Raw genomic sequence first — 25,042 nt, 5'->3', positions numbered from 1 at the left:
AGTTCCAACACTGGGCTGAGGTGGGAGAACTAAGAGTTGGAGGCAAACCTAGGCTAGACAGACCTAGTATTCCAGCCCCCCCAGCCCCCCAGCCCCCCCAGCAATCTGCAATACTGTAAAGGATGACAGAATTTGCCACCTCCAAGAAAGGCATCCTTTTTTACATATTTTGGGCTAAAAGCACTTGGAAAATAACTAGTTCAAGAGGGGTTGTTTTGACAATTCTTCCAGAAGCAGGAGGTACCTATGTGAAAGATGTTCCCCTCACCAAGAAGAAATGTTCTCATAATGAGAGATGGGGAATTGGGGCTGAGAGAGTTCTACACAGACCTTGTTAAAACCATGTCTCCCTTCGGTTCTCCCAGCCTAGTGATGTTGCACAATCATTTGTTTCTTCTGGTTGGTAGACAAGCACTCAGGCTTTGTTATTCTTTGGGCCTGTATCTGGAAGACCCTCCCACACGCAGATAAAGCTGTTTGGTCTTCCCTGCCACCTGCTTATGTTAATCTACCCCTCAGGCCCAGCAGGAGACACTAAGAGAATAGTCTTCATTTCCTATAACTTCAGGGAAACAGCTAGGGTTTCTTCTAGTTAGGCTGGCATGCAAGTCTTGTCAGAAGCACATGTAGTGTGTCTGTCTGTCCAACATCAATTTTACCTTGGAAGTAAAGCAAACCATTGTTTGGGCTAATGGTAATGGCAGTCGGCGGACTTCGTACAAGAACTGCTGTGGATTCACATCACATCCCTTTCTGCTGGCTATGAAGGGCAGCTGTGAACTGGCATGAATTCAAGGTCTTCTTACTAGTTATAAGGATTGGCCTTGGACTTCTCAAATAAAGACATCTTTCAAGTTATAGCAAACCAAAGGTAGCCATTTATTGTAGACATTTCACATACAAGCTTTCAAGAAGACATCTAAGTGAACATTAACACAAAATGAAGACAGATGTCCATTTACACTTGGCCCTAGAATGCATTCAGGTGGAGGCGGAGGCTTTGGACCACACAAATCACTCAGCTGCTCCTTCCACTGGGGTTTTCCTAACCCATGAATCTTGTCTGTCACTGAGCACCAGAACTCAAAATATTTTCTTCACTCTACCTACCCACCTTTGGCTCTCAGGGTGATGGGGAGAGGGAAGGCTTTCCTGTTACTGAACACAGTGGCTTCTCCTTTCTCCTTACTAAGCCAGCTGGGTTGGCACTGCTGCCATCCTCTTAAAGCATGAGATGAACTCAGTGTGGCCCAGAGGTGGCATACAGTGGGTAGCCAAGGTGGGAGTCTGGCCTTTCTATTTTTTCATTTCTACCATGCTCCATAGCTTCAGGAACATGAGAACTCCTGCAGTTTTGGCAATAAGTTAACTACTCTGTAAAGAGAGAAGTTGTGATTTATCCAGTCAAGTTTAGGAAGTGGTAACAATACTAAACTTTTCTTCTGGCTTCTGGTCTAATACACATTCCTTGGTAGCAGGATGCCCTGATGTATTTAATGTGTGAGTTTTCTTCTTTACAAAAACATGTTTCTTTCCAGATGAATGAAGTAGGTTGAATATGTAACAAAATCATCAGTAAGAATTAGCAAGGTATTTGTGGAAATGAATGAAAGCCTAGGCAGGAAATACAAACACAGTTTCTAAAATGTCTTTGATAGAATGCCAGAAAATAATCTGTTTATACATATACCATTGTTCAAAAATAGAACTTGAGACAATCTCCAAAGAAATTAGATAGAGTAAAATAAGTAGGTGTAGGTAGTTGGCTGAGGTGAACTGTCTGTTGAGCTTTCCAGCATCCAGAGAATGAGGGAGAAGCAGCAAGTTATAAAAATCACAGTGTTTCAAATATTTAAAAAAACCTGTTTTCCTCCTTGAAGTCCTTGGTATTGAGATCTATGGATCATTACAGAGATGTGATAAGGATGTATTACTCAGAATGTGATCACTCATTCTAACTTTCACACAGTTGACAAAAGGGAAACACGTAAGCACCTTGGTCTAAGATGGTAGGGAGATCTGTTTCTTAAGAACTGAGAAAAGGTCCACTAGATCAACACGCATCCTAACAGATTGTTTATGATTAGGACTATAGGTAGAGGAACCCAAACCTACCTCACTGTATCTTAGACACAGGAAACAATCACTTTGTCGTGGTGGAGATAGAACAGGCCCTGGATCTTTCCTGTTGCTGGGAAAATGTGTCAAAAAGTGGTGCTCAAACTGGTTTTCTATTTGCAATTTATAGAAGGTCTTCAGGATGTGACTGCAGTTAGTTCCTCCAGATGGGGTGACTAACCTTCCACATCACTGTGGACTTAACTAGATTATCTTTTGCTGTAACACTTCCTTGCTGGAGTACAGCCACCATGCCCCCATCATTTTTGTATCCCTTTCTGTGGTGACAACATGGTCTTCTACGTAACAGTACATAAGTATTGGTGAACAAGTCATCTACTTTCTGAATCATGCTTCCATATAAGTATCAATCCTGTGTACATGTCACTAACTGGCAATTTATACTAATGTGCATCTTTTCTAGAGCTGGAATTCCAGAACATCTACATAATTATAAGCACAAGCCCACTGGCACCACACAATCTTACTGGTCTAGGCACAGTACCAACATGAAGCTGCATGTACCACTCATTAGAAGTCTCTAATTCAGACAATACACAGGAAATAAGCTAAGGAGGTGTCAACAATTATAATATTTCCAACAAACACACATCACAAACAGTTATCAGCATTTACCTGAGTCACTTGCCTTCAAACAGGCAACATCCTATGCTGGCACGATAAAGCGCTTTTCTTTCTAGTGTCTACCCTCTTTGATACTTTGCTGAATGAGTCTCAAAATATTCAAATATACTCACATAAAAATATCATCTCTAGATGTTTTCAAACGAGAGCAACAGACAGGAGAACAACCTAGTAAGAGCCCTGACTACGGTTCTCCTTCCACTCTTCTTGGGACTTCCTCCTCCCCAAAGCAAAGCTACACTGGATTACCTTTGTATTAAAGGTTATGAATGCCACAGGCCTCATCTTCAAGTAACTGGTTTGGGAAGATCAAATTCCTGAACTTCATTTGTAATTCTATGAGTTAACTATTTCCCCACCAGAAACTTTCTGACAATATTTACCTGGTTAATACCAAGGGATTATCAAAGACATTTCCCTCTAGATGAACAGGGAAATGGGGAACATAAGGTGGTGTTCTAGAGTGGAAGTTTATAAATAGCTCTACTTTCACTGAGTGCACTATAGAGTCGTGTAATTATTTAGGGCTCTATAGTCAGGTCTATGATCCTACAAACAGGAGCCGGAAGCAGAGGCTAGTATGTTTAACAGTCAACCCTGGAAATGTAGTCTTGACTGAGGTAGCTCTTTGATTGAAAGCAGGCCTAAAGGGTCCATGAAATATTTCAGGTCTCATGTCCTTCTTCCTTACAACCTTAAACTTTTAGAAATACTATTATAGTACATTGAAATGTAGAGCTAGGCAGTTTGAAATATGCCACCCTATCAGTAGGTCTTGTTATAGGTTAAGAGTCAGAGAAGTGATGGGGTAGAACTAGACTTTGGAATCTGATTTTCTCTTAATGAGACAACACTAACATGCATCATCTCCCATCTGAATGGGTCAAGGTAGTCTACAAAAGTCAGACTAGAGCACCTAGAACAATTAAGAGGTAAGTATAGACGTGATGAACAGTAAAAGGAGAAGCAGAAGCCAGTGGAGTTAAGTCTTCAGGAACAGACAGGGAGATGAAGGGTGAGTAAGTGTTTCTCTTGGAGGAGGACAAGGTATTAGCAACATGACTTCAGTAGCAACACAGGGAACTAGGATCAACTTTTTGATGCAGACTTCTGAAAAAAGCTGTAAAACTTTCGCTCTCATTTTATACCCTCAAAACAAAGATGGCTCCGATATAGTTCAGATCAAACTCCTAAAAGTTCTACCCAGATATAAAAATCCATTGTCAAGTTGCTGCCAAGCTCTCATATGGGTGATAACACTATAAACTTTTCACCGTTCATATACTTGAAAAGAACTCTCACCCACATGCAAGAAGAGTATTGCAAAGTTGCCGGACAATAGCATTAACCTCAACATTCTAATGAGAATTTTATTCTGACCTCAAAAAACTTATCATCTCACTTTACTGAAAGTCAATACTCATAGGAGAGAGGCAGACTGAGCATGTTAGAACAAGAGAACAGATGAAAAAAACTAGCTTTTTTATATCCTCAGGCCTGTCTTGGGAACTGCAATTTATAGCTAAGAAAAGACAGCTTCCAAGTGTAGGATAAGATGGCTAACAGGGCCTGTGGAAAGAGCAGCTCACAGTCAAAAGGACTTCCTGAACTCATCACTCTTCCCCCTCAGCAGGCTCTCTGGGGAGTACCCCGAGGGAGAGTATGGCAGTAGCTTTTCTCTCATGTGGACTTCCCGGTGTCTGGTGAGGAAAGAGCTTTTACTGAAATGCTTGCCGCACTGGGCACATGCATAGGGCTTCTCTCCAGTGTGGATCTGCCGGTGCTCTCGAAATCGTGTGCAGTTATTGAAGCTCTTCTCACAGTCCCCACATTTGTAGGGATTTTCTCCAGCATGGACTCTGCGGTGGGCACTGAAATGAGAACTGTTGGTGAAGCTTTTCCCACACTCTCCACACTGATAGGGCTTCTCACCAGTGTGGGTTCTCTGATGGATGATAAGACTTGAGCTCTGACCGAAGCATTTCCCACACTCGCCGCATCTGTACGGCTTCTCTCCAGTGTGGATTCTCTGGTGGGCTCCAAAATTTGAGGAGTCATTGAAGCTTTTCCCACAGTCAAGACATTTGAAAGGCTTTTCCCCTGTGTGGATTCTTTGGTGTCTGATTAGGCTTCTGCTTCTACCAAAGCTCTTCCCACAGACACCACACTTGTAAGGATTCTCCTTCTGGTGGGTCATCCTGCACATAAGACGGGCACTCCTTCCAAAGTTTTCTCCGTATTTGAGAAGTCTGTATGGTCTCCTCCCCATGAAAGGTCTCTGATACACTGTGGCCTTCCCTAGATCTCTAGGTTGAGACATCAATTTTCCCTGCCTAATTCCTTGAAGATTTTCCCATTGTCTTCCTGAGATGCACTCCCTTTTATAATATTTACTGGAGTTGGTATTCTGAGAAACAAATCTTTTAGACTTTTCTATTAATGCTCCATGGGGCTCTCTGTCCTTAAATATTACCTGTGTTGGGTCCTCCTTAATACTACTTCCAATTTCAAAATCTGGAAAAGGAAAAGACAGTAAAATTTCACAAACTCCAGTATGAAAATAATTAACCATGCTTACAATGGTTATGATCCTCTAATGTTTATGGCTACACATGGTGACTTGACTGACTCACCATGCTTTAACCTCTTTCAGTTCTATAAAAAGGCCAATGACATTTGCTACCATGTTGGTCCTCAGTATTGAACTGCATTGCTGTTCAAGCTACCATTCTCCATCTATATCCTCATTAACTTAGCAACAACTTGGTTTAATCTCCTTGAAATTTTAATTCATTCTACTTTTCTTCTTTCATGTCTATATTAAAATATTTCACACCTATATTAAAATATTACAACAATTAAAATACTGAATAGTCTCTAATGGACAACTCCAAATTCCTTAAGATACTTCTAAATTCTTCAATAGCTAGTCAGGTTCTACTCTACAATACTATTTTTTCCATATGATCTTGTAGCTTGTTTTTCTGGTTATCTCATGGACCACAATAATATAAATACTCCTTTTTACTGCTTTCAAAGCTAGATTTTCATTACACCCCCATTCACTATAAAGCACACCTTGGATTCCACTTCTCTGTGGAGTTTTATGGGAGGCATGACATAGTAAAAAGCCAGAAGCTTTGGAATGACATAGTTTGGTTCTAGCAACATCCTGGTCACTTGTTAACTGTGTTTTTGTTATTAACTTTTAATTATGGGAACTTCACACACACAGAAGAATGAACAGTGTAATATGTATAAAGAACTCCCATGAACTATTTATTTACCTTTAACAATGATCTATTTATGGCTAATCCAGTTTCACCTCTATTCCCATACACTCCCTGCTCTCTACCCAGATTACTTGGATACAAATTCTAAAAGACGTATTATTGCCATACATAAATATTTCACAGGCTGAGTATCTTGGGCTAAATCTAGGTTGATTTCCAAACCCTTGTGATTAAGCATGTGCTATACATCTTGTTCCTACTTGTAGGTGTCAACATGACTTCCCTTCCACACATTCAAGAGAAACTGCTGGTTAGTGGGCTAGCTATGGTATGGTGGGGAAGAGAAGGGCAGTCAACACTCAGTTCATTAACATATATAAAAAGCCACAGTAAATTTATTTTCAATTAGTACTCCTTTTGAGGTTTTATTATTGCATTCAACATTATTCTGGGATTTAGAGGAAGTCATAGCCTATTAGCTGACTCAGATAGTAACTGACAATTTGATTACATTCTGGAGGTCATCAAAAAATAATATTCACAGGGACTCTTTTTACAGTTATTAAAAAGGAAGTTGGGACTGGAGACATGACTCAGCAGTTAAGGACTTGGGTTGCTTTTCCAGAGGACTAGGGTTTACAGCTCACAACTGTCTGTAACTCTAGATCCAGGGATCTGACACCATCTTCTGACTGTGGGCACCAGGCATGTACACAGTACACAGATATCTGTGAAGGCAAAACACCTCCACACAGAAAAAAATGAATAAATAACATTTAAAGAAAGAAGTTATATTGGACTTACTCTTTTCTTTTCTTTTTCTTTTTTCTGAGACAGGGTTTTTCTGTGTAGCCCTGGCTGTTCAGGAACTTGCTCTGTAGATCAGGCTGGTCTCAAACTCAAGAGATATGCCTGCCTCTGCCTCCCAAGTGCTGGGATTAAAAGTGTATGCCACCATGCCTGGCTGGATTTACTCTTTATGATTTCTCATACAAATATCTCTAGGCAGCATATGTATGAAGTCCTTGCTCTGTGGTATCTGGATATTAACTCCTCTTAATGGGCCTCTACAACTAATTCAGGCAAACCAGAAAGACTGGCTTCAAGAAATCAGTGTGAAATGCCTCACATTCTGACATACCCTGTGGCTACAGAAAGAGAGCTCCCATCCCTTCAGGAGCTTACTGCTGACTGGGAGGTTGGTTTTAGGATATAAAAGTGATTCACACCATAATACAAAGTGTTGGAATTGAAAGAATTTGGATACACAGATGTGTAGAGCTGAATATGTTCAAGGTGTGGGTGGTTGGGGAGGGATCATAAACCATGGTTTAGATACGAGAGAGCTTAAGGTGCATGTAGAACACAGCAAATAGTTTCATTTCAACTAAGCACAGAGAAAGAAAACACTAGCACATATGCCTTGAATGATAGGATGAGCTCAGATTAAAGATGGCTCAATCAAAACATGGGTGCTCTTCCAGAGGATCGGTGTTCAATTTCCAGCACCCACATAGCAGCTAACAACTGTCTGTAACTCCAAGATCCGACACCCTCAAACAGACATACATGCAGGCAAAATACCAATGTACATAAAATAAAAATAAATACATTACCCCCCCCCCCCCCAAAAAAAAACCAACCACGAACGAAAAGCTGGGTAGGATGGTGCATGCCTGCAATTCCAGAATTCAAGGAGTGGAAGCAGGAGGATCCTGAGTTCCTGACCAGCCTGGTGTGCTACAGTTGGGACCTTTCTCTCTCTCAGGATAACTCCCCGACCCTCCTAAAAAAGTATGGCTAAGGAAATTTGGTTTTGAGACTTTTATAGTCTAGGCAAGAAACAGAAAGACAGAACTAGAATAATGGCTATCTATGGAATGAAAGCAGGGGCAGGCAGAAATGACAGTCTACTTAGCAAGCCATGTCATCTGCCTGGATGTAAATGCTGAGTGAGGAGCCATTAAAATGATCTTTAAAGGACACTGTGGGGTTTTCGTTACATTTAATGCTTGAGTTTGCAGTTAGATGCCAGTGAGGACAGCCAGTGGGCAAGAGAAGCAGGCTGCTGAGCTCAGGACCAGGACAAAGCCTCTCATCTTGTTCTTGCCTATCCTTTTCCTCATATACACTACACACAACAGTGAGAGGCTTCTGATTTGAGCTTACTGACCTTCCTCCTCCTTCAAGTTTAAGGTAGAATCTCACATTCTTCTCTATAGTATTTCCAGAAACAAAACACTGTCTGACCGCCAAGACAGAAACCAAGCTAAAGTTCCAAAGTCTGAGACAAAAGAATGTGAGGAGCTTAGCTCCTCCTTGCAAGGGAAGTACCACAAGAACAGGACTCATTTTACTCAGTTCTATTTCCCTGTTCCTCTAACAACAAATAGCATTCAAATATCTTCTGAGTGAGTAAATATGCATGAGCCACGTGCCAGGTGTACTGATTTTTTAAGAAGTCACATTTTCTCCTTACTTTGACCAAAAGCCCCGATGACCCTTACCAGATGGGCTTTGTGGTAGGCCTGTAGGTCCTTGGAATTCTGGCTCTTCTATAATTTCCTCCTCACTCATTCTCTCACTACCAGAATCTTCTAACACTGCCTCCTGTGAGGTCTCCTCAGGTTCCCAGATTGTAGGCTCTTGGGGTTCAACCTCAATATGTCCTCTTTCTTGCCTTGAGAGTGATGGAATTTCTTCTGAGGTGTTGGTGGAAAGGGCAGATGTACGGCAGTTAACTAGGGCATCCATTTCCTTGTAAAATGCACAGGACTCCAGTACATGGCCATTCTTCACTTTTCGGTAACTCTTCTGAAGGCTTTTGAACTTGGTTCGGCACTGTTCTGGTGTCCGGAGAAAGCCACACTCTCGAAGTTGTTCAGCCACGACTCCATACAACTTGCTCTTCCGATGACAGGCTTGAAGTGCTTCATAAAACCGAGTCTCACGAAGGATATCAAGAAAAGTCTTTGTTTCTTCATAGCCCCAATGCACACCTGCCATTCAAGGATAAAGTTTAAAGACATAAGGAGTCTGGAGCTTCTCTATTACACACACTTTAAAATGTGATGGTATTAAAGTCGTATTAAGGGAGAAATACTGTGAAACACCATCTTCTGGACATGATAGATTAGTGTATTCACGAACTCACAGCAGGTATGGCTGCAGGAGACCTACACAGCCAGTCGGAATTCTAGCATAGGTGTGTGTGTATTTGTGTGTGTGTCTCACTTGACAACTTCTGGAGGAAGGAGAATTATTCTGAGAGTGTTCCCATTGGTAGGTTACCCATGCTTCAGGGGATGGTCCTATACCCATGCACATATGGGCAACACTAATTGGATTTAGTGTGTTAGTGTATATATATATATATATATATATATATATATATATATATATATATATATATATATTATATGATAGATAAGAAATACATGAAGTTGGGATGGGGACTTGGGGGGAGTTGGAAGAAAACAGAGGTGGATATGATATTTCATTGTATACATGTATGAACTTCTCAAGGACAAAGAAAATTATAATTAATGTCCTATTCATGATAGCAACAGGAAATATGGAATATCCAGAAACAAGCTTTGTAAAGAGCAGTAAACTCTATGTTAAAAAATCTGTAATTCTTTATTCAAAGTTATTAAAATAACTAGAAAAAGTGAGATGCCATGTTTCTGGATACAAAGACTCAAGTTGCACAGATACCAATTTTCAAATGAACAGGCAAAATTCCAAAAGAACCAGAGTTCACTTGGAAGAGTAAGTGTAGTCTCCCACACTGTCATTGCTACAGAGACTAACTGAAGGACTTAGCCACCTACAAATGTCTTTTCCAAGTAGTTCATAACAATGGATTACAACCCCCAAAACAGCCTGAAATCTATTATTTCTTTGACTAGTTTTCCTTGAGAATCAGAGCTATGTCCAAGTAGTTCTGAGTCTGATAAGTCATCCAATCTTCTAATTTGAGAGAGAGTATCATCTGTATGGCACAGACAGCAGAATATAACTTTTCTTAGTAGTTTGTTAAATATGCTTTTTGTTTTGGAAAAAGTAGTAGCTAGTCTCAATATTTACTGGATACTTTCAGTCCCATCATTGGACTTCTACACTTGAGACCATCCCCAAGAGCCTTACCCTTATGTTTTTGGATTTTCAGATTGGTGAATACCTGTATATGCATGACAATCCTCCCATTTGTCAGCAGATCTGCTTATTTTAGGCACATGTCCTCATGAACACACTTCTAGCTTTCCTAGCCTGATTTATTTTTCCATTCTATTGATGGGTTTATCATTTTTATTACAATGGACTAGGAAAGACATCAGTAATAACTGATGCATTTTAGCCTTTTAAGAGTACCTTCACCTGTTATGTCTTGCTGAACACCAGTAATAACCCTGTGAGTTCTCAGTCATATATTCCATAGGAGAAAATTGAAGTCCAGTATTGTTACATGATGTAGCTACTGTCAAATAGGTATTAACTGGCTCTTTAATTCTGTGTGTCTTGGTCCCCAAATATGCAACAGTAGATTTGCACGGTGTATCTTTTCATTTTTCTTCCCCGCCCCCAAGATCTTGCTGTGTAGCTCAACCTGGTTACAAATTTACAATCCTCCTGTCAGGTCCTAAGTGCTGGGATTACAGGTTTGTAGCACCAGGCCTAGTCTCCTTTTAATGCCTGTCTTCTATATAGGGTGCATCTCCTATGATGAGTGTCGTCTTTTTTTTTAATGTGTTAATTGTGGTTCAGTAAATTTGTAATTAGGGATATATTTAGATTTATTTCTACCAGAATGAGAATAACCCCAAAAGGCTCCTATAGTGAATGCCTAGATCCCAGTTGGTGGAACTAAGCCAGATTAGTACCAGGAACAGGGTACTGATGTGATAGGTCCTACCATGCTTGTTTTTTGAAGAAATGTGGAAGACTTTGGACCAGGGAAGTGGTTGAATGCTATAAGTGAGGTTTAATGGGCCATCCTAGTAGGAACATGGAAGACAGTGGTGTGTTGAGAGCTATGTATACTGTGGAGGCTTGGCTCATGAGGTTTCAGAGCGGAACAAGTATTAGCTAGAAACCATTCTTATGGTATTTTGGCAAAGAATGTGGTTGCTTTTTGCTCTTGTCCTAAGAATCTGTGTAAAGCTAACTGAAGAGGTTTGAACTATTCATTGGCAGAGGAGATTTCAGGACAACCTAATACTTAATGTATCATGTGGTTATTAGTGATCACTCTTTTTTGTTTTGTTTTGTTTTTTGTTTTTCAAGACAGGGTTTCTCTGTGTAGCTTTTGGAGCCTGTCCTGGAACTCACTTTGTAGACCAGGCTGACCTTGAACTCACAGAGATTCACCTGCCTCTGCCTCTCGAGTGTTGAGATTAAAGGCATGTGCCACCACCGCCCGGCTACTGTGATCACTTTTATGTGGGTCTATGATGAAAAGGAGCAAGCAGAGCAAAATGAAATACAAACTATACAATTTGAGGAGAAAAAAAGTAACAGGAAATTTCATGCTGGAGCCAAGTCTTGTGTTCAAAGAGATGAGACCTTTAGAGACAGGCTGGATATGAAATGGAACAAAGAGTATTTTCCTCAGGACAACACCCCACGCAGTTAAGCTTCCAATTTGTAGAAAGGAAATGTCAAGGAATTTCCTGCTTCTGTAACAAAGGAAAGCTTATTCAACAGATGAAAGCAACAAACTAAAACTTATGCAAATGTAACTTAAGGAGAGGGCTGAGTCCATCCCAAGTTTGCAGCAGTACTTGGCAACTTCAGCCACGTGATTCTGGCTTTAGTCATGAAGAATAGAGTAGTAAAGGGGCTGTGGACTCTTCCTGCTCAGTTAAGGAAAGCCATTAGGGACAGCCATGTAGCAGGGGAGTCCTTATATGGAGGTTCAGAAGAGTCACTGTGTGAAGCTGTGAAAGTGAAGTCTGGATTGTGTTGGAGACCACAGGATGTTGGAGGTACCAAAATCATGGGATGTCTGCCGGGAGAGCTGCATACAGGGAGTGAAACCAGCTCATAAGACAGAAGTGTGTTACAGTTAGCAAAGCTGGAAGGGAAAAGCCATCAAAGGCTTTTGGCATTGGACATAGAACTACAAGACTGAGAGTTTGCTCTGCTGGGTTTTGGTCCTGCTTTGGGACAGTATTTCCTCACTATGTCCCCATTCTTCTTTTAAGGATGGTAATATTGTATTCTGTGGTATTCTGTGTTGGAAGTATGTAATGTGCCTTTTTAAAAAAATTCACGGGTGGTTACAATTAAGAGACTGCCTTGACTCTCAGAAGAGATTCTGAACTTTTAAAGTTGGACTAAATGCATTTTATTATATGGCAACAAGCCTATGGGGGCCAGGGCATGGGATATGGTAGTTTGAATGAGAATGACCCCCAGAGGCTCATATATTTGAATGCTTGGTCCCTGGTTAGTGGAACTGTTTGGGAAGGGTTAGGAGGTATGGCCTCATTGGAGAAGACATGTCACTGGGGAAGGCTTTGAGATTCCAGAAGCCCACACCTTTTCCATTTAGTGTTCTCTCCCTGCCTTCTACTTGCTGATAAAGATGGAAGCTCTCAGCTACTGAGCCAGCACCATGCCTGCTTGACTGCTGTCACACTCCCTGCCGTGATGGTCATGGACTCTCACCCTCTGAACTGTGAGCCCCAACAAACTCTTCTGTAAATTGTCTTGGTCATGGGGCCTCTTCCGAGTAACAGAAAAATAACTAAGACATCTTGTTTCTATATTAATTTATTTAGAGAAGGGATTTTGCTATATGGTTCAGGCTGGCCTCAAACTCTTGATGTTTCTGCTTCCCAAGTTCTGGGATTTCAGCTGTGTGCCACCAGACCTGGCTCTCACTATTGCTTTCATGTGACTCATGGTTGTATTCTGTTCACTCTCCTTTCTTGTCTTTTAAACTGGGCAGAAATAAGTTTATATTTCATTTTCTCTACTCCTTTACACTGGTTTGTTGTTGGCTATACTGTATGGACTAATAAGGCATCCTTCATTTACTACAATCTAATACAACTGATTATACTAATCCTCAAATAATATTAGACACACCTTTTTAGCTCGACTTACCTTCCTTCTGTAGGAAAAAATATAATAAATATGATGAATTATATGTGTATATATTAAAGTCTGCATCTGTGTGCCTGGTGCCCAGAGTCCAGAAGAGGGTGTTGGACTCACTGGAACTAGAGTTACAGATGGTTATGAGCTGCCATGTGGATGCTGGGAACTGAACGTGGATCCTCTGCAAGAGCAGCCTGTGCTCTTATCCATTGAGTCATCTTTCTACCCTGACCACCAAATATTTAAAAACCGTGCTTAGCTCTAACTTGAATAAGAGCCTGCAGGCTCCTCAGAGCTGTTACTCAGGCTGCGCTGGGAACAGCAACAAACACCCAATTGCCCTTTTAGTTGTGGGGTAATGTCACAGTGAAAGCAGCATGGAGTATGATAACCCTCCCCAGGATTAGTCTAATCTACTACTTTCTCCACAGGGCTACACTTCTATCTTTACACCAAGAAAAAAACCAGCACAATTCTTACCACTTAGGTTTTGAAACAAGACAGGGGTAGCACGGATTTCAGACTTGCGTATAAACTCAATGCCCACTTCATCACCATCGGAGTCTTCAGCACCTTCTTCCTCCTCCTCCACTAAATTGACCTGTTCTTTAGCACCAATACCAATTCTCTTTAGTCTGGGGAGAGAGAGCATGGCCTTTGGCTTATCAGTAGATGAAGAATGGGCTGTAGGGTTTAACAAGGCATCCATGTCTTCAAAGAAGGCACAGGGTTCCAGCATGTGGCCATTTCTCACTTTTCGGTAACTTTTCTGAAGACTTTTGAACTTGGTCCGGCACTGCTCTGGTGTTCGGAGGAAGCCACATTCTCGTAACCACTCAGCCACAGCACCATACACCTGGCTATTTCGGGGACAAGCCTGGAGTGTTTCATAAAAGCGAGATTCCTTGAGAATTGCAAGGAAAGTCTTGGTTTCCTCATAGCTCCAGTGCACACCTGCAATTTTTTCATCTTCTAAACCCCACTGTTGCTGCTCTCGCCACACCTTCCCTGAATTCCTTGCTGGGATCTGAACAGCACGCACTGATTTCTCTTTGATAGAGTTGCTTCTCAGGACACTATTCCTCTTATTTGAGGAATGCAGACCTACAGTCCACGGTTCTTTTCTTTGTTCCAACTGGGCTATCTTGTTAGTAGACACAGTGCCTCCTACAGTAAGAGAAACATATTTCATAGTAGGCACAGATGTCATTACTTCACACCCCAGTCTCCGGTTGAAACACGCTTTCCTGGACTACTTGTTTATACCATAGCCTTCCTCAGCAAGGACCATGTACATTGTAGTTATTTACGTGACTTTTTAGGCACAGAAATCTAGAAATGATATCTTACTCTCATGTATATACTATTTCTATCTAGGTAATTCTTTCAGGAATGCCCTCACAGGTAAAAAATATTTCATTAGTCTTGACTCTTTCTTTTGGATGATGCTATATCACACCGTAGACCAGGCTAGACTAGAACTCACTGATGGCTTTAAATTTGTAACAATCCTTCTGCCTCAGTCTTCCAAGTGCTAGGATGTAGTCTGAGCCACAACAGCTAGCTTAGTATTTGCTTCCTTTACTTATATATGTGCCCCAACATCCTTTCTTGTCTCAATGTACAAGGAAAGTATGTTTAATGAATGATGCTAGGAAAACTGAGTATCTACATGCACAAGAGTAAAACTGGACTACTACCTTATACTACTTGCAAAAATTAACTTGAAATATATTAAATACCACATGTGGGGCTGGGGAGGATGTTTGGTTGGTAAAGTGCTTGCTATATAAGCATAAGGACCTCAGTTTGATCCTCAACATCCATGAAAAAGGGAGGCTTGGTGACATATGCTTGTTATCCCAGCAGAAGGATTCCAGGATATAAGCTCTCAGCTACTGCTCCAGCACCATAGACACCAACCCAGAGGGTTAGCGTCCATGACCATCATGGCAGAGAACATGGCAGCAGGCAAAAGAGAGACCATGCCTCAAAAAATATGGTGGAAGATAATTGAGGAAGACACCAGATATTGACCAGTGGTCTTTATATGCACATAAACAACCCATTCCCTCCACCCCACATGCATGCATATATATATATATATATGTCCTAGAAGAAAGTATACGGTAAAAAGGTAACTGACCCCAGTCTTGGGAAATTTTTTTTTTTTTTCTAAAACAATGAAAGTAGAGACAATAAAAGCTCCAGTACAGCAAGGAAAACAATCAACAAAGTAAAGAAATAGCCTGTAGCACAGGGGAAAATACTTACAACCATATATATTGTAAGAGGTTAAAAATCTAAAATGAGCCGGGCGGTGGTGGCGCACACCTTTAATCCCAGCACTCGGGAGGCAGAGCCAGGCAGATCTCTGTGAGTTCGAGGCCAGCCTGGGCTACCAAGTGAGTTCCAGGAAAAGGCGCAAAGCTACACAGAGAAACCCTGTCTCGAAAAACCAAAAAAAAAAAAAAAATCTAAAATGTACAAGGAATCATACAATTCATAGGAAAACGTATGATAAAAATGGGCAAAGAATCTGATGTGCAAATGGCCAACAGGTTCACAAAAAGTTACTCAACATCATTAATTAACAGGGAAAAGCAAATCAAAATCATAATGAGTAATTACTTCACATCTATTAGAATGGTTAACATCAAGAAGATGAAAAATAAGTGCTGGTGAGGATGTATAGGAAAATGAGCCCTATGCACTGCTAGTGGGAATGTAAACTCATCCAGCCACTGTGAGAAACAGTACAGATGTGACTTGAAAAAGGAACTTGAAAAATGAGCTGGGACAACTATCATGTGTCCCCAGCTCTCTCACTTCTGGATACATTTGTAAAGGAAACCAAATTATAGCTGAGGCACCAGCACTCTGACATTCACTGGAACACAGTTTATAATACCTAAGGTATAGAAAAAACCCAAAATATTTATCAATGGATCAATAAAGAATATTTGAAAATGGCTCAGTTTTTATGAGCATTGGCTGTTTTTCCAGAGGACCTGAGTCCTATATGGTGGCTCACAACTGCCTATCATTACAGTTCCAGGGTATCTGATGCCCTCTTCTGGCTCCCTGAACACTAGGCACACAGGTAATACACAGGCATAGATGTAGGCAAAATACTCATGCACATAAAATAAAAATGAAAATAAAGGATATGTGAAAAACCTATAAAGTGGAGCATACACAAGAAAACTATAGAAAGAATGAAATCCTTCTTCTCATCTAAAATTTTTTAGATATCCTGGGCTCAGAGTACATTATATCAAGTGAAATAAGCCAGATAGATAGTGAAAGACAAATATCATACTATCTCAGCTTTAAATGGAATCTTAAAAAATACTCTCAATGTATAGAGGAACAGAACAGTGTTCGGATTAAAGGTGGGCGCCACTACTGCCAGGTGGGAGAGCAAGTTTCTTAACCCCACTGTATCCTGAAGAATAATACCATCTATGCAAAGATGAATGCACAGGTTTCTGTACAGTATCCAATATGTATGCAATGAACTTTAGTTTTCTTCTCCACATAGCACACACAAGAAATTTGCAGGATTTTCCTAGAGAAGCACATCAAATCACACCTTTCCTGAGGAGTGCTGGGGATGGAGACTTGCTCTTTACTTCTTACACGGGAGAAGCAGAAGAGGAGGCATGCAGACTCAAGTACTCAGAAGTTCTAGGCAGGTGAAGCAGTGAGTGAGGTCGTCGGAGCAGGACCCATGACAGTTGAGCCTTTGATTTAGTTCTGGCCAAGTACTGCCACACAGGAAAATGGGTTGACAGTTTCTAAAGTCTTATTTCTATGTAAAACTGGAAATTCATATTTCCACACTAACTTTAAATTAAGTATCATGCAGACCAAAATATCTACAGGCCATATTTAGTCTGTAACTCATTAATCTACAATCTACAATAAAAGATTGGGGCATGTATCTCTGGGCCTGGAGCTTCCCATATGAAATTGTATATAAAGGAGATAGGTTGAATTTGAATTCTCCAAGTATAGTCCCTCCTCACTAATGGCATATTTCATGAGTGACTCAAGGCAGTTGGATAGGATGACTGATAATTTTTGAAGAACACTTTGTTAGTGCTGTGATATATAAATGGTTTTTTGAGACAGGGTTTCTCTGTATAGCCCTGACTGTCCTGGAACTCATTCTGTAGACTGTGCTGACCTCAAACTCACAGAGATCTGCTTGTCTCTGCCTTCTGAGTACTGGAGTTAAAGGCCTGTGCCATCGTCACCTGGCAGTGTTGTGGTATTTTATACTGGTCATGTTTTTTATTTTTATCATCTGGAAGAGCAGCCAGTGCCTTTAACCAGTAAGCCATTTCTCTAGCCCCAAATTGAAAATTTAAATGTATGTATGGCTAGCAGTTACTCACCGGACAGTATAGGATTATAGTGTCTATAATGTATACTTTATTTCCATTGGTTATAAATTGGTATCAGTGCACATTTGCACCAACAACTTGTGTGTATATATGTCTGAGTATAACCCCAGATGTTGTTGTTCCTCAGGCACAGTCCAACCTTGTATATGTGTGTACAGCTGTACTTGTATGCATATATGTGTAGAGGTCAGAGGCCAATCTCAGGTGGCATTCCTTAAGCACTGTCCTTTTCTTTTCTTCTTTGAGACAGGGTCTCACTGTGCAGCCCTGGCTGGCCTGGAACTTAACTCAGAAATCTGGAAGCTTCTGCTTCTGAGTGTTGGGTTTTAGTGACTGTGCCATATCACCTTGCTTTTTATTTTATTTTATATTTTTAGAGAAGTTCTCTCACTGACCTGTAACTCATCCAGTAGGCTAGGCTGGCTTACCAATGAGCCCTAGGGACCCACTTGTCTCTACCCTACTCCCAGGACCAGGATTATAACAATGTACCACTACATCTAGTTCATTCTCATCCCCCCCCCCCCCTGTATTGAGGATTGAATTCAGGTTCTTACACAAGCACTTTACCAACTGAGCAGTCTCTCCAGCTTGTTCACCTTTTTCGTATTGGAGGGACCAAGTATACCACTGTTGGGTAGGCTACATGACTGGGTAGGCTACACACCTGGATCTGCCTGTCTCTGCCTTCCCATCATAGGTTTGCAAGCACATGCCACCACCCCTGGCTTTTAAAAGTGTGGACTTTAAGGGCCAAATTCATGTCTTCATGCTTGCAAGCCCTTCACTGACGAGGCTTCCTCCCCAGTCCTGGCTATGATATTACTCACTAGTCTTTGACTTTTTAATTGAAACTCACACATGAATGACTACTACTCATCTCTCCTGTCAGAGCAGATGGAGTCAGTCCTCTGAAAACTCGCCTGCACAGTGACACTATAGTGCTCATGTGTGCCTATGCACTTGTCTACTTAAACAATTCACAGTATGCTACCAAGGTTACTGCATTTAAATGACTTTTTATTCAATATTTAAGATTTCTATCCATCTAACAAATATTTAACAGGCACTCATCCACCCGTTAGGCAGTTCTATGGTAGATGTTGAGGTCATTGTTGTTAAATGAAAACAAACTATAGAAAGACCTTGTTGGTGACTTTACAGACCTTTAGGCTGGTGGATGTAAGTCTGTATTTCCTGCACTATAAATATGGTATTCATTCATAACTCCTGTTCAATATTCTAATTAGTATTATAATGTTTTTATTTTTTCTGGAAAGAGTACATGAATAAGGAAAGGGAACAGATAAATAACTACATTAGAGATCCTTTAAGCCAGTGGTTCTCAGCCTTCCTAATACTGTGACCCTTTAACACAGTTCCTCATGTTGTGGTGACCCCAATCATAAAATTATTTTTGTTGCCATTTCATAACTGTAATTTTGCTACTGTTATGAACCATAATGTAAAAAGTTTGCCAAAAGGGTCATGACCCACAGGTTGAGAACCACTTCTTTTTTTTTTTTTTTTTTTTAAAGATTTATTTATTTATTATGTATACAGAAGAGGGTGCCAGATCTCATTGCAGATGGTTGTGAGCCACCATGTGGGTGCTGGGAATTGAACTCGGGACCTCTGGAAGAGCATTCAGTGCTCTTAACCTCTGAGCCATCTCTCCAGCCCGAGAACCACTTCTTTAAGCACTAACATTTACAACTATTTATCACCAGTAGGAATTAAAATATAAGAAATTTGCCAGTCTATTATTTGTAAAGGAAAGAATGCTTACCCAGGGAAACTGTGCTTCCTGCACTCTCCTTCCTGATTTCGTGGTAGAGATCTGTATGAGTAGGAATCTGATGCACACTCTTTTTGTAGGAAAAGCTTCTCACTGTGTGGACATCTTTCACTGGTTCCTGTAACAACACTAACACCAGTGACTACCAAGACAACTGCAAAGGTCTTCAAAGGACGAACAGCCATGGGTGAAGCAGAGATGGGTGAAGCAGAGAAGGGCCCTGAAGAAGAACTGAGTTAAGGAAACACGTGTGTATCATGTGTCCAGTTAAGTGGAAGATACGGTAAAGAATTAGGATGAGATGACGTAAGAGAGCTGGTCCAGCAAGAAGTTCCATTACAGAGAAGACTGAGTCTAACCTCTTCTGGAAAAGAAATGAAGGGAAAAATCTCTTTGGAAGAAGCATAAACAATGCAGTAAAAGCACAGGAAATAACTGTGAGTGAATTCCTTAGAAGGAAGGCCAGGGAGAACAATTACAAGTAACCTGGGAGTAAATTACCTGGGTTGTCATCTCCTGATCTACAGTGTTCCACTCATCACTAGGGACAGGAACCCAGAGAGAAGAGTGAGCTAGAAAAAGAGAAGAAACAATTAAGGTATGTAGTATTCTGAACTTCGGTCCTTTAATTCATGCTGTTTTTCCTTTTAAGAAATGAGAACATATTAAAATCTACAGCTAGGAATGAATGATTTTCTTCAATGAGTTCAGAGCAATGCCCAAATCTACCTTACCGAATGCTGGGCTCACAACTCAAATGCTTCGGGAACAAGCAGGTAAAGTGCATGAGGAGAGAGCTGAGACTGGGGAACCAGAGATATGTGTTCTATTGAGAGGAACAGCCTATGCTTAGCTCTAGATGATGCTTCAGGGTGAGATTGTGTCACTTGAAGAATCATCATTTCTGACATTTCCAAGAGAAGCCAGATGTGCTGGCTAGTTTTTATATAAACTTGACATAAGCTAGAGTCATTTGGGAAGAGGGAACCTGTATTGAGAAAATGCTTCTCGCCATGGGCAAGCCTGTGGGGTATTTTCTTGACTGATGACTGATCTGGAGGGTCCAGCCTATTGTGGATAGTGTTATCCCTGGGCAGGTGGGGCACAGACGGTATAAGAAAGCAGGCTGACCAAGCCAAGATGAGCAAGTCAATATGCAGCACTCCTCCATGGCCTCTGCATCAGCTCCTGCCTCCAGGTTCCTGTCCTGTTTGAGTTCCTGTTCTGACTTCCTTTGAGGTGGAAGTGGAAGAGAAATAAACCCTTTCTTCCCTTAGTTCTTCTGGTCATGGTATTCATCATAGCAATAGAAACCCTAAATAAGACACCAGGAACCTGGGACTTTTGTGAGATCTCAAATCTTAAGAACAAAGAGCAAAAACAAAAACTGAAACAAAAACTCAAACAAAATTCTATGTAGGTAAAATATACAAATCCCATTTGATGCACAAGTTACCAGTTTGTCATCCCCAGTATAAGTTTAAGAACTGAGAACCTAGTTCTCAGTTGAGTCATGCTGACACAGCAATCAGTATAGCAATGGGCACAACAAGCAGTTAAATAATAACCCCTCAGGGCAGGAGAAAAGAGACCTTTTATACAGCAATCTCAATGGTCTACCTCCTCCTTCAAGCTCACAGGGAAACCTTCAAGCGTAATTTACTTGTAACAGATTTCAGAAGCTTCAACTACTCACGTGTGCCTTATAGAAGTGAACATCATTTAAAAATTGTGTGTGTGTGTATGTGTGTGTGTGTGTGTGTGTGTGTGTGTGTGTGTGTGTGTGAGAGAGAGAGAGAGAGAGAGAGAGAGAGAGAGAGAGAGACAGAGACAGAGACAGAGACAGAGACAGCCAGCCATGGTCTCTGTGCAGAGGTTGGAGGACAGCTTTCAGGACCTGGTTCTCTCTTTTCACCATGTGGGTCCTAGGGATTAAATTCAGGTCATCAAGCTTGGCAGGAAGTGCCAAATAATTTTCTTGGAAACATCATAGTTCTCTGAAAAGCATATGGCTGAAATCACATTCCCTCAGAGTTAATTATCTTTCTATCTAGCCCTCAAATTTCTGTTCTCCACTCCTCAGTCTTCAACAGATTTTTTTTTTTTTTACTTTTGAAATTATCATCATAGATGGCAATGTCCAGACACATTATAAGCAGGTATCTGTTGCCACACTAAGTTTCTCACTTCAAGTTATTGGTGCTATCTAACACACATGATGAAGAGAGCTTTGATGCTAAGGAACATACTGGATAATTCAGAATCCACTAATAGTTGCAATACATCCTTTAATTTAAGGGCTGGATACAGCAGATAGCCACTGTGAGTCTCTACTCTCAATGAAAGCTTTTTTGAGTCAGAGTTGAAGTTTAAAAATAATTTTGCCATTATGGGAGAAAATAAATTAGCATTTATTGAACACTATTATGCATGCACTTGCTATTTTTCATGGCCGCATTAAGTCTACACTAACAACCTTGCTATTTTCTTTTACAGGTGAGAAGATGCGAAGTTTGAGAAATAACCTAAGGCCACAAAAATAACAAATGGGAGAGCTGGGCTATGAGCTCAGGTCTGCTTGCCTCCTCCAGCCCAAGTGTGGGGCAGACAAGAAATACATCAAGTCTTTAGACCGGATCCTCCACACCTCCTTCTCTACTGGCCTGGGATGAAGCCACACTTTGAGAGATGGAAGAGTAAGTGGACTGGGAGAGACACCGCTCTCTCCCTTCTATCTGATTTGCTGTATTCATAGGGAGGGCAGCTAGATGCTGCCCTTGTGTGGACACCAGCTAGATGTTGGTCTCCTGCAGAGGAAATCTCACCATTTGTCCCTTCACACACCATTCTGGGATGCCTTATCTTGTGAGTCAAGTTTTGGAATGAAAATATCTTGTTTCCATTTCTCAACAGCTTTTCAAGTTGTTTGCTGTCAACTGAGAGCGTGCGCGCACACCCCCCCCCCCCCCACATATACACACACAGACACCATGACTAAAGACACAGATTGAATGTTGAATGGAGATTTTAAAATAACTGACCAAAATTCAAAGCTGCCCTGGACAATCTAAGTTTCCCTAATTTCCATCTTCATGATCCTATTTTATTTTGGTAAACACATACTCCTGACTCTTGAAACAGATGAAAATTTTCTTTACAAGTATCTGATTTATTTTCCAAATGGCTATCAAAGGGACCTATACTGAGCAAGGCACAGTGTTAGGGATGCAGTGTAAATCTACACGGTCTCTAATCTGGCTGTACTTTGAATCCTTCTTACCATTCTTAGGGAATGGCCTACTCTCTCTCTTTCCATTCAGCTGGTCCTGGTATCCCGAGTGGAGGCTTCCGGTGTCCTCATGAGGAACAAGCCTGTGATGCCTCTCCAGTTGCTCTGGCTCAAAGTCAGCTACTTCCCACACAGTTCCAGGCGGGGTTTGCTTCTCTGAGTGTAGGGGACTACTGACCTGCAACATACGGAGGAAAAGAATTGCAAATCAGGGTGAAATGCCCCTCACAAGGACGTTAAAGGACAAAAGAACTGAGAAGGAATGAAGTCTCTGTGGACTGAAATGGGCTCGCAGTAGTTTGGAAAAAGGGGAGAGGCGAGCACTTTTTATTTGTATTGTTTTGGCGGGGGAGTCATTACTCCAAAGACCTTGTTATCTATCAGGTGCACAGAGAACTAATCAGAACACTAGTTAACTGAAAACTTACAAAACCAACTCCTGAACACAGGCTGTGCAAGGTGAAAACTATAAACCTGGCCAACATTGCAGGATTTCATTTCGTTTCATTTCACTGCAGGTTAACAAAAGGGCGTTGAAGATAACTATGCCAGCATGCAAGGACACCGAAAAATGACGATCTGGCAATCAAACTGGATGAGTGCCAAGGACCATGGCTCTAAGAGTACTTCATAAGACAATGACTGGAATAGTAAAGGATTAGAGAGGATTCTAGGGTATTCAATGACATCTCCCCCTCCCACCAAAGAAAAATCCCGTGAGGTATTAACTATTTAATACTGTCTATACAGTTTTAGTAGAAACATTATACCAAGGATTAGAACAAACAGGCCATAATTTTAGTTTAATTTGCAAGATAATAAATAGTTAAACCAAAATTCTCCCCTCTATTTAATATGAGATAAAATCTGCTTTTAGGGAGATTCAGCTTATGGATCTTTTTCGGTCCCATTTATTTCTATAATGAGCTCTTCTTCCAATGTAGCCCCGCCCACCTGCTTTTCCCATCCCCTTCATTCAAAATCCTGTCTCACCTGCTTTCTCAGTCTTCTGGTCTCTTTCTCCAAATGCACTACGAGGGCCACCGCCTCCTCTCCACTTTCTGGACACTGCTTCTGTGCCCAGGCCTGAATCTTCTCCGGAAGAATGGTGAGAAACTGTTCAATGACCAGCTGCTCGAGGATCTGCTCCTTGGAACGCGTTTCTGGCTTCAACCACCGGCAGCAGAGTTCCCAGAGTTTACTGAAAGCTTCATGGGGTCCTGTCACATCCTCGTAACAGAGCTGCCGGAAGCATTTACGAAAGGACTCACATTCAGTGCTGCCCGATCTTTCCAGAATGGGCTCTGATGCCCACCCGGAGTCCTTTTCCACTTTCATTATGAGGCACTCCTCAACTTCCACGTCCACCTGAGGGTCCAGGACTGTAGCCATGATCCAAGCAGGGCCAACAGGTCTAGCTCCAAGTAAGGGCCCAGAGAAGCATCCTAGAGTGCCGCCTACTTAAACGTCCTTGGAAATATGGGACGGGAGGGAGATAAAAGACAGCTCGTCAGCCGAACAAGGAACTCTAGGCTGATTAATCAAATTTTTATTAGGATCTTGAAAAGGTGAATGTGCACCCACCCCAAAAGTCTGCAAACCCTCCTCCCTCTTTTCCAGTCAAGATAGGGGGCAAGGCCGGACAGAGAATCAGGTGCTGGGCTGGGAGGGAACTCGGTACGGAGGACGGGATGGGCGGAGGCGCCGACCGGGAGGGGGTGTGTCCGCGAGGCTCCGGGAGGCGCGGCCGGCCCAGGGGGCTTGGCCCGGGTCTAGGCCGCTGCAGGTGTCCAGCCGGGGCAGGGGTGCAGGGGTGTTGGAGGCCAGGGCCGGGCTCCCAGCAGCGCCCGCGCCACTCCGGACTCCTCCGCACGAGGCTGCCGAGAGCCTCGGCCAGGGTTGGGGGTTGGGGAGAAGCAGCAGCAGCGGGATGAGGCGAGGCCTCCCGGGGCGAAGAGCTGGCGCGCAGCCTCGTCCGCTCGCCCGGCGGAGAGCGCGGGGGGCGCTGGGAGCCGCGGGGCCACGCATGCGCCGCTCGCGACAGGGGGGGTGGGTGGGAGGGGGCGGAGGGTGGGGGGACCGCACGAGGCTTCCTCGCAGGCAAGGGCGAAGGCTGCGTGGAGGAATCTCGCGAGAGGGCGGGGGCACCGTGACTTGCCGCCGAGAGACTTTCGGAATGAGGGTCCGTGGGATGGTCTGGGGGTAGGGGGGACACGTTGAGGTCGGACCTCATTTCTCCAGAGACCGTGAAGCACGGCATAAAAACGGCAGTGAGCGTCCTGCCCCAGGCCCTGGAGACGCCGGGTGGAGACATTTCATTAGCGAAAGGGGATGCGAGTGTGTGGGTGGGGGGACTCCTTTGTTTGGCGGAAGGATTGCAGGCAGGCTTTGGCCATGCATAGAGTGCTTGCTCTCTGGGATCCTTAGTGGGAGCCAGCAC

At 42.2% G+C, this 25,042-nt stretch overlaps 1 protein-coding gene across 1 annotated transcript; it reads right to left on the bottom strand.

The window, feature by feature from the left end:
• Positions 1-855: 855 nt before the first annotated feature.
• Zkscan2 (zinc finger with KRAB and SCAN domains 2) lies at positions 856-24,301 on the bottom strand. The gene is made up of 8 exons (XM_052763304.1): positions 24,187-24,301; positions 23,596-24,072; positions 22,594-22,780; positions 19,815-19,885; positions 19,305-19,431; positions 13,584-14,270; positions 8,504-8,995; positions 856-5,277 (listed from the first exon to the last, which is right to left on the bottom strand). The coding sequence occupies exons 2-8, from the start codon at positions 23,992-23,994 to the stop codon at positions 4,355-4,357; spliced, it is 2,886 nt and encodes a 961-aa protein (XP_052619264.1). The 5' UTR covers positions 23,995-24,072; positions 24,187-24,301; the 3' UTR covers positions 856-4,354.
• Between the last annotated feature and the right edge of the window lie 741 nt (positions 24,302-25,042).

The sequence above is a fragment of the Peromyscus californicus genome, unplaced genomic scaffold (genome assembly GCF_007827085.1).
Source record: "Peromyscus californicus insignis strain IS unplaced genomic scaffold, ASM782708v3 Scaffold_4__1_contigs__length_199733344, whole genome shotgun sequence".
Taxonomy (NCBI): Eukaryota; Metazoa; Chordata; class Mammalia; order Rodentia; family Cricetidae; genus Peromyscus; species Peromyscus californicus.
The sequence above is the reverse complement of the archived record's forward strand: the minus strand, read 5'-3'. Positions and strand labels throughout refer to the sequence as shown.